The 13,601-nt window shown below is 47.9% G+C and overlaps 1 protein-coding gene across 8 annotated transcripts in view; it reads right to left on the bottom strand.

Annotated features, from left to right (window-relative positions):
* tpk1 (thiamin pyrophosphokinase 1) overlaps nt 1–13,601 on the bottom strand; it is a 101,004-nt gene that overhangs the window by 43,098 nt on the left and 44,305 nt on the right. For 7 of the 8 annotated variants that reach the window (XR_006760676.2, XM_045702072.2, XM_082965599.1 and 4 more), the window contains 2 exons: nt 12,143–12,238; nt 155–301 (listed from right to left, as the gene is read on the bottom strand). Coding sequence is in view for 7 of the 8 variants with exons in the window: in XM_045702072.2 (XP_045558028.1) it covers nt 155–301; nt 12,143–12,238 (243 nt within the window). In the remaining variant the exon portion in view is untranslated. The remainder of the gene's footprint in view (nt 1–154; nt 302–12,142; nt 12,239–13,601) is intronic. The other variant, XM_045702075.2, reaches the window with a different exon arrangement.

Here is a 13,601-nt window from a genome sequence, read left to right as displayed (position 1 = left end):
AAATATTTTTAGACCTTTACTCAAGTAGTATTTTACTGGGTGACTTGCACTTTTACTTGAGTCATTTTCTATTAAGGTATCTTTACTTTTCCTCAAGTATGACAATTGGGTACTTTTTCCACCACTGAAAACAAACGTGTGTGCGTATAGTTACCGGTCGTAGCAGGTAGGCCAGACTGCATCCCTGTAGAATCACCAGAGGTAGTTCTGTCATATTGAGAGCGTGGTACAAAGTCTCTACTGAAGCCATGGTCTGGTCAAACCTTCCTGCTAGACCACCCAGAGTAACTATAGTGTCCACCTGGAGGGAGGAGGGGGGGGGGATTCATTCTCATAATCTCCCAATCATGGGTCCACCAGGTGGTACATCTTCAGACCACTTCAGAAAACTTTGGAACATATTACAAACTGTGAGTATGCTATTTAAGTCTGGTAGGAGAAACGTGTAGCCTTTAGACAGAAAGGTTGAGTTCTTTTCAGCACTTGAAACATCCGGAGAGCCATCGTAATAACTATAATTTACCCAAACTTCTCTCTCTCCCTCTCTTTCCCTCTTTTCTTCTGACCTCATACCCATCTCTCCCCCTGTACCCCCGCTCTCCTTTACTCCCTCCTCCTCCTCTCTCTACTTTCCCAGTCTCTCTCTTCAGTCGAGCTCTCCCCCTCTGTGTCTCGCCCACCATATCTTTCACTCTCCCCAAGAGTGTTCTAAGGACACAATGTCGCAGAGAGTTTGGAGAATTCATGGTGTGTAGCCATTTTACATTGAGGAAATAAACATAGTGTACTAGTTCGTTTGCTCTCGGTGGAATTGCACTCTGTATAACACTGCATAAGCACAAACACTTCCATACTGTCTGACACGCCACGGCACTTGGACCCTAGTTAAGATATGATAATGACTTGGAGACAGTGATAGTCTTAATTTACATCTTCTAAACTGATTTAGAAATGTGCTTATTGAGGTTAAATCCACATCTGTCAAACACCCACATACACACAACAGAGGACAGCTTTAGAAAAACCCCTTTTCTCTTATTAGGCTGCACACACAAACACACCCACGCATGAACAAACACCGAACTGCTTTAGAAAATAATTTGTCTTATCATCTGAATGACAGCGTTCTGTAAACAAGCGTTGCCAAGCTACGGTCCTTGGAGACAGAGAGAGATTATAAAACAGAAAGAAAGTATTATGGTAAATCTTTACTTTGCAACTTCAGCACCTTTAACCACAGCCTAGAACAAGACAAATAAATAAACTTCTGCCAGCACAGACAGACAACATAAAGGGAAACAGGACAAAACAATGGAATAGCCTATATTATGCAACTTACGTAACTACCTAAGAAGCCTGGTCCCAGATCTGTATGTGCTTTAGCCAACCTCTTTGACTGTTAGGGCTGTGACCATACCAGCATCTGACTGTTGTCGTTAAGTTTGTGACAATACCAGTATCTGACTGTTGTTGTTAACTCTATGACGATACCAGTATCTGACTGTTGTTGTCAGGGCTGTGACAATACAAGTATATGACTATTGTCGTCAGGGCTGTGACAATACAAGTATAGGACTGTTGTCGTCAGGGCTGTGACAATACAAGTATATGACTATTGTCGTCAGGGCTGTGACAATACAAGTATAGGACTGTTGTCGTCAGGGCTGTGACAATACAAGTATATGACTGTTGTCATAAGGGCTCTGACAATATAAGTACAGTTGAAGTCGGAAGTTTACATACACCTTAGCCAATACACCTTAGTTTTTCACAATTCCTGACATTTAATACGAGTAAAAATGCCCTGTTTTAGGTCAGTTAGGATAACCACTTTATTTTAAGAATGTGAAACGTCAGAATAACAGTAGAGAGAATAATTTATTTCTGCTTTTATTTCTTTCATCACATTCCCAGTGGGTCAGAAGTTTATATACACTCAATTAGTATTTGGTAGCATTGATTTTAAATTGTTTAACTTGGGTCAAACATTTCAGGTAGCCTTCCACAATAAATTGGGTGAATTTTGGCCCATTCCTCTTGACAGAGCTGGTGTAACTGAGTCAGGTTTGTAGGCCTCCTTGTTCGCACATGCTTTTTCAGTTCTGCCCACACATTTTCTATGGGATTGAGGTCAGGGCGTTGTGATGGCCACTCCAATACCTAGACTTTGTTATCCTTAAGCCATAACTTTGGAAGTATGCTTGGGGTCATTGTCCATTTGGAAGACCCATTTGCGACCAAGCTTTAACTTCCTGACTGATGTCTTGAGATGTTGCTTCAATATATCCACATAATTTTCCTTCCTCAAGATGCCATCAATTTTGTGAAGAGCACTAGTCCCTCCTGCAGCAAAGTACCCCCACAACATGATGCTGTCACCCCCGTGCTTCACGGTTGGGATGGTGTCTTCGGCTTGCAAACCTCCCCCTTTTTCCTCCAAACATAACGATGGTCATTATGGCCAAGCAGTTCTATCTTTGTTTCATCAGACCAGAGGACATTTCTGCAAAAACTACGATCTTTGTCCCTATGTGCAGTTGCAAACTGTAGTCTGACTTTTTATGGTGGTGTTGGAGCAGTGGCTTCTTTCTTGCTCAGCGGCCTTTCAGGTTATGTCGATTTTAGGACTCGTTTTACTGTGGATATAGATACTTTTGTTCCTGTTTCCTCCAGTATCTTCACACTTTGCTGTTGTTCTGGGATTGATTTGCACTTTTCGCACCAAAGTATGTTCATCTCTAGGAGACAGAGTGTGTCTCCTTCCTGAGCGGTACGGCGGCTGCGTGGTCCTATGGTGTTTATACTTGCGTACTGTTGTTAGTACAGATGAACGTGATACTTTCAGGCATTTGGAAATTGCTCCCAAGGATGAACCAGACTTGTAGAGGTCTACAATTTGTTCTGAGGTCTTGGCTGATTTCTTTAGATTTTCCTATGATTTCAAGCAATGAGGCACTGAGTTTGAAGGTAGGCCTTGAAATACATCCACAGGTACACCTCCAATTGACTCAAATTATGTCAATTAGCCTATCAGAAGCTTCTAAAACCATGACATCATCTTCTGGAATTTTCCAAGCTCTTTAAAAGCCCAGTCAACTTAGTGTATGTAAACTTCTGACCCACTGGAAATGCGATACAGTGAATTATAAGTGAAAGAAACGGTCTGTAAACAATTGTTGGAAAAATGACTTGTGTCATGCACAAAGTAGATGTCCTAACCAACTTGCCAAAACTAAAATTTGTTAACAAGAAATTTGTGGATTGGTTGAAAAAACAGTTTTAATGACTCCAACCTAAGTGTATGTAAACTTCCGACTTCAACTGTATAGGACTATTGTCGTCAGGGCTGTGACAATACAAGTATATGACTATTGTCGTCAGGGCTGTGACAATACAAGTATAGGACTATTGTCGTCAGGGCTGTGACAATACAAGTATATGACTGTTGTCGTTAGGGCTGTGACAATACAAGTATAGGACTATTGTCGTCAGGGCTGTGACAATACAAGTATAGGACTATTGTCGTCAGGGCTGTGACAATACAAGTATATGACTGTTGTCGTTAGGGCTGTGACAATGCAAGTATATGACTGTTGTCGTCAGGGCTGTGACAATACAAGTATATGACTGTTGTCGTCAGGGCTGTGACAATACAAGTATATGACTGTTGTCGTCAGGGCTGTGACAATACAAGTATATGACTGTTGTCGTCAGGGCTGTGACAATACAAGTATAGGACTATTGTCGTCAGTGCTGTGACAATACAAGTATATGACTGTTGTCGTCAGGGCTGCGACAATACAAGTATAGGACTATTGTCGTCAGGGCTGTGACCATACAAGTATATGACTGTTGTCGTCAGGGCTGTGACAATACAAGTATATGAATATTGTCGTCAGGGCTGTGACAATACAAGTATATGACTGTTGTCGTCAGGGCTGTGACAATACAAGTATATGACTGTTGTCGTCAGGGCTGTGACAATACAAGTATATGACTGTTGTCGTCAGGGCTGTGACAATACAAGTATAGGACTGTTGTCGTCAGGGCTGTGACAATACAAGTATATGACTGTTGTCGTCAGGGCTGTGACAATACAAGTATATGACTATTGTCGTCAGGGCTGTGACAATACAAGTATAGGACTGTTGTCGTCAGGGCTGTGACAATACAAGTATATGACTGTTGTCGTTAGGGCTGTGACAATACAAGTATAGGACTATTGTCGTCAGGGCTGTGACAGTACAAGTATAGGACTATTGTCGTCAGGGCTGTGACAATACAAGTATATGACTGTTGTCGTTAGGGCTGTGACAATGCAAGTATATGACTGTTGTCGTCAGGGCTGTGACAATACAAGTATATGACTGTTGTCGTCAGGGCTGTGACAATACAAGTATATGACTGTTGTCGTCAGGGCTGTGACAATACAAGTATATGACTGTTGTCGTCAGGGCTGTGACAATACAAGTATAGGACTATTGTCGTCAGGGCTGTGACAATACAAGTATATGACTGTTGTCGTCAGGGCTGTGACAATACAAGTATAGGACTATTGTCGTCAGGGCTGTGACCATACAAGTATATGACTGTTGTCGTCAGGGCTGTGACAATACAAGTATATGACTATTATCGTCAGGGCTGTGACAATACAAGTATATGACTGTTGTCGTCAGGGCTGTGACAATACAAGTATATGAATATTGTCGTCAGGGCTGTGACAATACAAGTATATGACTGTTGTCGTCAGGGCTGTGACAATACAAGTATATGACTGTTGTCGTCAGGGCTGTGACAATACAAGTATATGACTGTTGTCGTCAGGGCTGTGACAATACAAGTATAGGACTGTTGTCGTCAGGGCTGTGACATTACAAGTATATGACTGTTGTCGTCAGGGCTGTGACAATACAAGTATATGACTGTTATCGTCAGGGCTGTGACAATACAAGTATATGACTGTTGTCGTCAGGGCTGTGACAATACAAGTGTATGACTATTGTTGTCAGGGCTGTGACAATACAAGTATATGACTATTGTCGTCAGGGCTGTGACAATACAAGTATCTGACTGTTGTTGTTAGGGCTGTGACAATACAAGTATATGACTGTTGTCGTCAGGGCTGTGACAATACAAGTACAAAGCATAGCAAACTCTTTGGTCATTTAATAACCTGCTGTATGTAAATATTGTGTTGTGGAAAATAAATAAATGTGACCTTGGTTGAGCTCATAATGATGTCTGTTTCTAACATTAGTGCTGCTTTCCTACAGAAGTTAAATCTGATTAGTGTTATTTATCCTTGCCACGATACTAATGAGTATTGCGATACTGGTATCGTCCCGGCCCTAATTGTTGTCATGGTTGAAGTCAGTGGAGGCTGCTGAGGGGAGGACAGCTCATAATAATGGCTGGAACGGAGTGAATAGAATGGCATCAAACACATAGAAACCATGTGACACCATTCCACCAACGCCGCTCCAGCCATTACCACGAGCCCGTCCTCACCAATTAAGGTGTCACCAACCTCCTGTTATTGAAGTACAGATCTGGGTCCAGGCTACTGAAATACCGTTACGCTGTCATGCCCTGACCATAGAGAGCCCTCGGGGTGCCACCTGTGCCGGCTCCACGCACCAGGCCTCCAGTGCGCCTCTCCAGTCCAGTACGTCCTGTCCCAGCTCCCCGCACTCGCCCTGAAGTGCGTGGCACCAGTCCGGTGCCACCTGTGCCGGCTCCACGCACCAGGTCTCCAGTGTGCCTCCCCAGTCCGGTACGTCCTGTGCCAGCTCCCCGCACTCGCCCTGAAGAGCGTGTCACCAGTCCAGTGCAACCTGTGCCGGCTCAACGCACCAGGCCTCCAGTGCGCCTCCCCAGTCCGGTACGTCCTGTGCCGGCTCCATGCACCAGGCCTCCAGTGCGCCTCCCCAGTCCGGTACGTCCTGTGCCTACTCCCCGCACTCGCCCTGAAGAGCGTGTCACCAGTTCCGGTGAAACCTGTACCGGCTCCACACACCAGGCCTCCAGTGCGCCTCCCCAGCCCGGTATGTCCTGTGCCGGTTCCTCACACTCGCCCCAAAGAGCGTGTCATCAGTCCGGTGCCACCTGTGCCGGCTCCACGCACCAGGCCTCCAGTGCGCCTCCCAGCTCCATGGCCGGAGCCTTCCTCGGCGCCGGTGCCCAGTCCGGGCGCGGCGTCCAACCCAGCTCCATGGCCGGGACCCTCCTCTGCGCCGATGCCCAGTCCGGGCCAGGCGTTCTGCCCGGCTCCATGGCCGGATCCGTGGTCATTTGGTTTCAGGTTTTGCGGCCGGAGTCCGCAAATTTGGGGGGGGGGGGGGGGGGGTACTGTCACGCCATGACCGTAGAGATCCCTCGGGGTTCTCTATGGTGTGTTAGGTCAGGGCGTGACTAGGGGGTGTTCTAGTCAATATGTTTCTATGTTTGGGATTGAGTATGGTTCCCAATTAGAGGCAGCTGATTATCGTTGTCTCTAATTGGGGATCATACTTAAGGTGTCCCTGTTCCCACCTGCATTTGTGGGATATTGTTTGTGTTAGTGTTTTGTAGCACTACGTTACTTCACAGTCGTTGTTTGTTTATTGTTTTTGTTTAAGTTTCACTAAATAAAAGATGTGGAACTCTAATCACGCTGCGCCTTGGTCAGTCCATTATCACGAGCGTGACATACGCAGCACTTTCTACTTGAGCCCCCACAAATCTGCAGACAGCGCCTGTTCTCATATTATTGAGAGACAACATAACCAAAAAAATAATTATTTTCCTGATTATACTCCAGCCTTGAAAATGTTATAACGTGATCATTTTGATGATAACTGTCAGGGAGATAAATCTAATGAGGATCCATCAATTAGTCTAATTCCCAGAAATCTGGCTGGCTGGAAACACGCCAGACGTGGACTGTTACAGTACATCGTAGTTACTCACTACAGTCGTGGCCAAAAGTTTTGCGAATGACACAAATATTAATTTTCACAAAGCCTGCTGCCTCAGTTTGTATGATGGCAATTTGCATATACTCCAGAATGTTATGAAGAGTGATCAGATGAATTGCAATTAATTGCAAAGTCCCTCTTTGCCATGCAAATGAACTGAATCCCCCAAAAACATTTCCACAGCATTTTGCCCTGCCACAAAAGAACCAGCTGACATTATGTCAGTGATTCTCTCGTTAACACAGGTGTGAGTGTTGATGAGGACAAGGCTGGAGATCACCCTGTCATGCTGATTGAGTTCGAATAACAGAGTGGAAGCTTCAAAAGGAGGGTGGTGCTTGGAATCATTGTTCTTCCTCTGTCAACCATGGTTACCTGCAAGGAAACACGTGCCATCATCATTGCTTTGCACAAAAAGGGCTTCACAGGCAAGGATATTGCTGCCAGTAAGATTGCACATAAATCAACCATTTATCGGAACATCAAGAACTTCAAGGAGAGCAGTTCAATTGTTGTGAAGAAGGCTTCAGGGCACCCAAGAAAGTCCCGCAAGCGCCAGGACCGTCTCCTAAAGTTGATTAAGCTGCGGGATCAGGTCACCACCAGTACAGAGCTTGCTCAGGAATGGCAGCAGGCAGGTGTGAGTGCATCTGCATGCACAGTGAGGCGAAGACTTTTGGAGGATGGCCTGGTGTCAAGAAGGGCAGCAAAGAAGCCACTTCTCTCCAGGAAAAACATCAGGGACAGACTTATATTCTGCAAAAGGTACAGGGATTGGACTGCTGAGGACTGGGGTAAAGTCATTTTCTCTGATGAATCCCCTTTCCGATTGTTTGGGGCATCCGGAACAAAGCTTGTCCGGAGGAGACAAGGTGAGCGCTACCATCAGTCCTGTGTCATGCCAACAGTAAAGTATCCTGAGACCATTCATGTGTGGGGTTGCTTCTCAGCCAAGGGAGTGGGCTCACTCACAATTTTGCCTAAGAACACAGCCATGAATAAAGAATGGTACCAACACATCCTCCGACAGCAACTTCTCCCAACCATTCAGGAACAGTTTGGTGACGAACAATGCCTTTTCCAGCACGATGGAGCACCTTGCCATGAGGCAAAAGTGATAACTAAGTGGCTCGGGGAACAAAACATCGATATTTTGGGTCCATGGCCAGGAAGCTCTCCAGACCTTAATCCCATTGAGAACTTGTGGTCAATCCTCAAGAGGCGGGTGGACAAACAAAAACCCACAAATTCTGACAAACTCCAAGCATTGATTATGCAAGAATGGGCTGCCATCAGTCAGGATGTGGCCCAGAAGTTAATTGACAGCATGCCAGGGCGGATTGCAGAGGTCTTAAAAAAGAAGGGTCAACACTTCAAATATTGACTCTTTGCATCAACTTCATGTAATTGCCAATAAAAGCCTTTGACACTTATGAAATGCTTGTAATTATACTTCAGTTTTCCATAGTAACATCTGACAAAAATATCTAAAGACACCGAAGCAGCAAACTTTGTGAAAATTAATATTTGTGTCATTCTCAAAACTTTTGGCCATGACTGTACACTGTCTGTCTATTTCAATGTAGTCATACTTTCAACACTGCTACAGGTTATGTGTATACTTTAGGGATATGGAGGTTAGACATTACTCAAAAGAACAAACAGAAGGCTCAAATGGTTGTTTTAGCACAAAGCTCAGAGTCTAAATCTGTCTCACTGATTGACTAGACAGACTGTTAGAGGACACTGGTTCACTGACTGACAGTTAATCAGGTGTGTGTGTGTGTGTGTGTGTGTGTGTGTGTGTGTGTGTGTGTGTGTGTGTGTGTGTGTGTGTGTGTGTGTGTGTGCGTGCGTGCAAAGAAAGAAAAAAGAGTGCATAATAACAGATTGGTTTCTCAAAGAACAAGGAGAGACAAACAGACAAACAGAGAAAGCAAAGGAGAGGTCAGAGAAAGAGAGATAGAGAGGTGGCTTGACTCTAGCAGTTAGTATGAGGACATGTTTTCACCTTTCTAAACAGTTCTGACACTTCCTGTCTAGACAGTATGGAGATTTACACTGTTCTATTCTTACTATTGTCTGATGTTACTTACTCTTACACTTCTCTCTCTCTCACACACACAGTTAGGTTTTTGTAGGTGCGTAACCTAAAGTTACAGTGAGGGAAAAAAGTATTTGATCCCCTGCTGATTATGTACATTTGCCCACTGACAAAGAAATGATCAGTCTATCATTTTAATGGTAGGTTTATTTGAACAGTGAGAGACAGAATAACAAAAAAATCCAGAAAAACACATGGCTTTCCTGTGGCTCAGTTGGTAGAGCATGGTGTTTGCAACACCAGGGTTGTGGGTTCGATTCCCACGGGGGGCCAGTACAAAAAAAAAAATGCATGTAATTAAAATGAAATGTATGAAATGTATGCAATCACTACTGTAAGTCGCTCTGGATAAGAGCGTCTGCGAAATGACTAAAATGTAAATGTAATGTAAATGTTATAAATTGATTTGCATTTTAATGAGGGAAATAAGTATTTGACCCCCTCTCAATCAGAAAGATTTCTGGCTCCCAGGTGTCTTTTATACAGGTAACGAGCTGAGATTAGGAGCACACTTTTAAAGAGAGTGCTCCTAATCTCAGCTTGTTACCTGTATAAAAGACACCTGTCCACAGAAGCAATCAATCAATCAGATTCCAAACTCTCCACCATGGCCTTCGGTGTGGCTCAGTTGGTAGAGCATGGTGTTTGCAACGCCAGCATGGTGTGTGCAACGCCAGAGTTGTGGGTTCAATTCCCACGGGGGGCCAGTACAAAAAAAAATGCATGAAATGAAATGTATGCATTCACTACTGTAAGTCGCTCTGGATAAGAGCGTCTGCTAAATGACTAAAATGTAAAAATGTAAATGGCCAAGACCAAAGAGCTCTCCAAGGATGTCAGGGACAAGATTGTAGACCTACACAAGGCTGTAATGGGCTACAAGACCATCGCCAAGCAGCTTGGTGAGAAGGTGACAACAGTTGGTGTGATTATTCGCAAATGGAAGAAACACAAAAGAACTGTCAATCTCCCTCAGCCTGAGGCTCCATGCAACATCTCATCTCGTGGAGTTGCAATGATCATGAGAATGGTGAGGAATCAGCCCAGAACTACACGGGAGGATCTTGTCAATGATCTCAAGGCAGCTGGGACCATAGTCCCCAAGAAAACAATTGGTAACACACTACGCCGTGAAGGACTGAAATCCTGCAGCGCCCGCAAGGTCCCCTTACTCAAGAAAGCACATATACATGCCCGTCTGAAGTTTGCCAATGAACATCTGAATGATACAGAGGACAACTGGGTGAAAGTGTTGTGGTCAGATGAGACCAAAATGGAGCTCTTTGGCATCAACTCAACTCGCCGTGTTTGGAGAAGGAGGAATGCTGCCTATGACCCCAAGAACACCATCTCCACCGTCAAACATGGAGGTGGAAACATTATGCTTTGGGGGTGTTTTTCTGCTAAGGGGACAGGACAACTTCACCGCATCAAAGGGACGATGGACGGGGCCATGTACCATCAAATCTTGGGTGAGAACCAACTTCCCTCAGCCAGGGCATTGAAAATGGGTCGTGGATGGGTATTCCAGCATGACAATGACCCAAAACACACGGCCAAGGCAACAAAGGAGTGGCTCAAGAAGAAGCACATTAAGGTCCTGGAGTGGCCTAGCCAGTCTCCAGACCTTAATCCCATAGAAAATCTGTGGAGGGAGCTGAAGGTTCGAGTTGCCAAACGTCAGCCTCGAAACCTTAATGACTTGGAGAAGATCTGCAAAGAGGAGTGGGACAAAATCCCTCCTGTGATGTGTGCAAACCTGGTGGCCAACTACAAGAAACGTCTGACCTCTGTGATTGCCAACAAGGGTTTTGCCACCAAGTACTAAGTCATGTTTTGCAGAGGGGTCAAATACTTATTTCCCTCATTAAAATGCAAATCAATTTATAATATTTTTGACATGCGTTTTTCTGGATTTTTTTGTTGTTATTCTGTCTCTCACTGTTCATATAAACTTACCATTAAAATTATAGACTGATAATTTCTTTGTCAGTGGGCAAACGTACAAAATCAGCAGGGGATCAAATACTTTTTTCCCTCACTGTAATCAGGTGTGTGTGTGTGTGTGTGTGTGTGTATGTAAACGTCTGTATGTGTGCAGTGAGGGTCTTAAGGTGAATAACACCCAGATAAACACACATCCTCTCTGACAGTTGAGAGACAAACACACACACACCCTCTCTGACAGGTGAGCAACAGGCAGAGTGGGAAGACAGAGGGGGAGGGCAGAGGGGAGGGCAGAAGGGGATGACAGAGGGGATGACAGAGGCGGAGGACAGAGGGGAGGGCAGAAGGGAGGGCAGAAGGGGAAGAAAGAGGGGATGACAGAGGGGGAGGGCAGAGGGGAGGGCAGAAGGGTAAGACAGAGGGGAGGACAGAGGGGGAGGGCAGAGGGGAGGGCAGAAGGGGAGGACAGAGGGGAGGACAGAGGGGGAGGGCAGAAGGGAGGGCAGAAGGGGAAGACAGAGGGGAGAACAGAGGGGGAGGGCAGAAGGGAGGGCAGAAGGGGAGGACAGAGGGGAGGACAGAGGGGGAGGGCAGAGGGGAGGGCAGAAGGGGAAGACAGAGGGGAGGGCAGAGGGGAGGGCAGAGGGGGAGGGCAGAAGGGGAAGACAGAGGGGAGGGCAGAGGGGAGGGCAGAAGGGGAAGACAGAGGGGAGGACAGAGGGGGAGGGCAGAGGGGAGGACAGAGGGGGAGGGCAGAGGGGAGGGCAGAAGGGGAAGACAGAGGGGGAAGACAGAGGGGGAAGACAGAGGGGAGGGCAGAGGGGAGGGCAGAAGGGGAAGACAGAGGGGGAGGACAGAGGGGAGGACGGAGGGGAGGACAGAGGGGAGGACGGAGGGGAGGACAGAGGGGAGGACGGAGGGGAGGACAGAGGGGGAGGGCAGAGGGGAGGGCAGAGGGGAGGGCAGAGGGGAGGACAGAGGGGAGGACGGAGGGGAGGACAGAGGGGAGGACAGAGCGGAGGACAGAGGAGAGAACGGAGAGGAGGACGGAGGGGAGGAAGGTGGGGGAGGAAAGAGGGGGAGGACAGAGAGGGAGGAAGAGGGGCAGGACAGAGGGAAGGAAGAGGAGGATTACCTGAAGCTGTTGTATCTTGATCTCCTCCATCATGATGGCCAGACATTTAGTGAAGTCAGTCAGCTCCTGATCAGCTGTCTCTATCAACTGACACTTCTAGAGGGAGAGAGAGAGGAGGGGGTGAGGGAGAGAGAGAGGAGGGGGGCGAGGGAGAGACATTTAGTGAAGTCAGTCAGCTCCTGATCAGCGGTCTCAATCAACTGACACTTCTAGAGGGAGAGAGAGAGGAGGGGGGCGAGGGAGAGAGAGAGGAGGGGGGCGAGGGAGAGACATTTAGTGAAGTCAGTCAGCTCCTGATCAGCGGTCTCAATCAACTGACACTTCTAGAGGGAGAGAGAGAGGAGGGGGGCGAGGGAGAGAGAGAGGAGGGGGGCGAGGGAGAGAGGAGGGGGGCGAGGGAGAGAGAAAGGAGGGGGCGAGGGAGAGAGAGAGGAAGGGGGCGAGGGAGAGAGGAGGGGGGCGAGGGAGAGAGAAAGGAGGGGGGCGGGGGAGAGAGAGAGAAGGGGCGGGGGAGAGAGAGGAGGGGGCGAGGGAGAGAGAGAGGAGGGGGCGAGGGAGAGAGAGGAGGGGGGCGAGGGAGAGAGAGGAGGGGGGCGAGGGAGAGAGAGGAGGAGGCGAGGGAGCGAGAGAGGAGAGGGCGGGGGGAGAGAAAGGAGGGGGCGGGGGAGAGAGACAGGAGGGGGCGGGGGAGAGAGAGAGGAGGGGGCGAGGGAGAGAGAGAGAGGAGAGCGAGGGAGAGAGAGAGGAGGGGGGTGAGGGAGAGAGAGAGGAGGGGGGCAAGGGAGAGAGAGAGGAGGGGCGAGGGAGAGAGAGAGGAGGGGGGCAGGGGAGAGAGAGGAGGGGGGCGAGGGAGAGAGAGAGGAGGGGGCGGGGGAGAGAGAGGAGGGGGGCGAGGGAGAGACATTTAGTGAAGTCAGTCAGCTTCTGATCAGCTGTCTCAATCAACTGACACTTCTAGAGGGAGAGAGAGAGGAGGGGGGCGAGGGAGAGAGAGAGGAGGGGGGCAGGGGAGAGAGAGGAGGGGGGCGAGGGAGAGACATTTAGTGAAGTCAGTCAGCTCCTGATCAGCGGTCTCAATCAACTGACACTTCTAGAGGGAGAGAGAGAGGAGGGGGGCGAGGGAGAGAGAGAGGAGGGGGGCGAGGGAGAGAGAGGAGGGGGGCGAGGGAGAGAGAGAGGAGGGGGCGGGGGAGAGAGAGAGGAGGGGGGCGAGGGAGAGAGAGAGAGGAGGGGGGCGAGGGAGAGAGAGAGGAGGGGGGCGAGGGAGAGACATTTAGTGAAGTCAGTCAGCTCCTGATCAGCGGTCTCAATCAACTGACACTTCTAGAGGGAGAGAGAGAGGAGGGGGGCGAGGGAGAGAGAGAGGAGGGGGGCGAGGGAGAGAGAGGAGGGGGGCGAGGGAGAGCGAGAGGAGGGGGCGGGGGAGAGAGAGAGGAGGGGGGCGAGGGAGAGAGAGAGA

This window comes from Salmo salar, chromosome 19 (genome assembly GCF_965601325.2).
Source record: "Salmo salar chromosome 19, fSalSal1, whole genome shotgun sequence".
Classification (NCBI taxonomy): Eukaryota; Metazoa; Chordata; class Actinopteri; order Salmoniformes; family Salmonidae; genus Salmo; species Salmo salar.
This window is presented reverse-complemented; position numbering and strand designations above follow the sequence as displayed.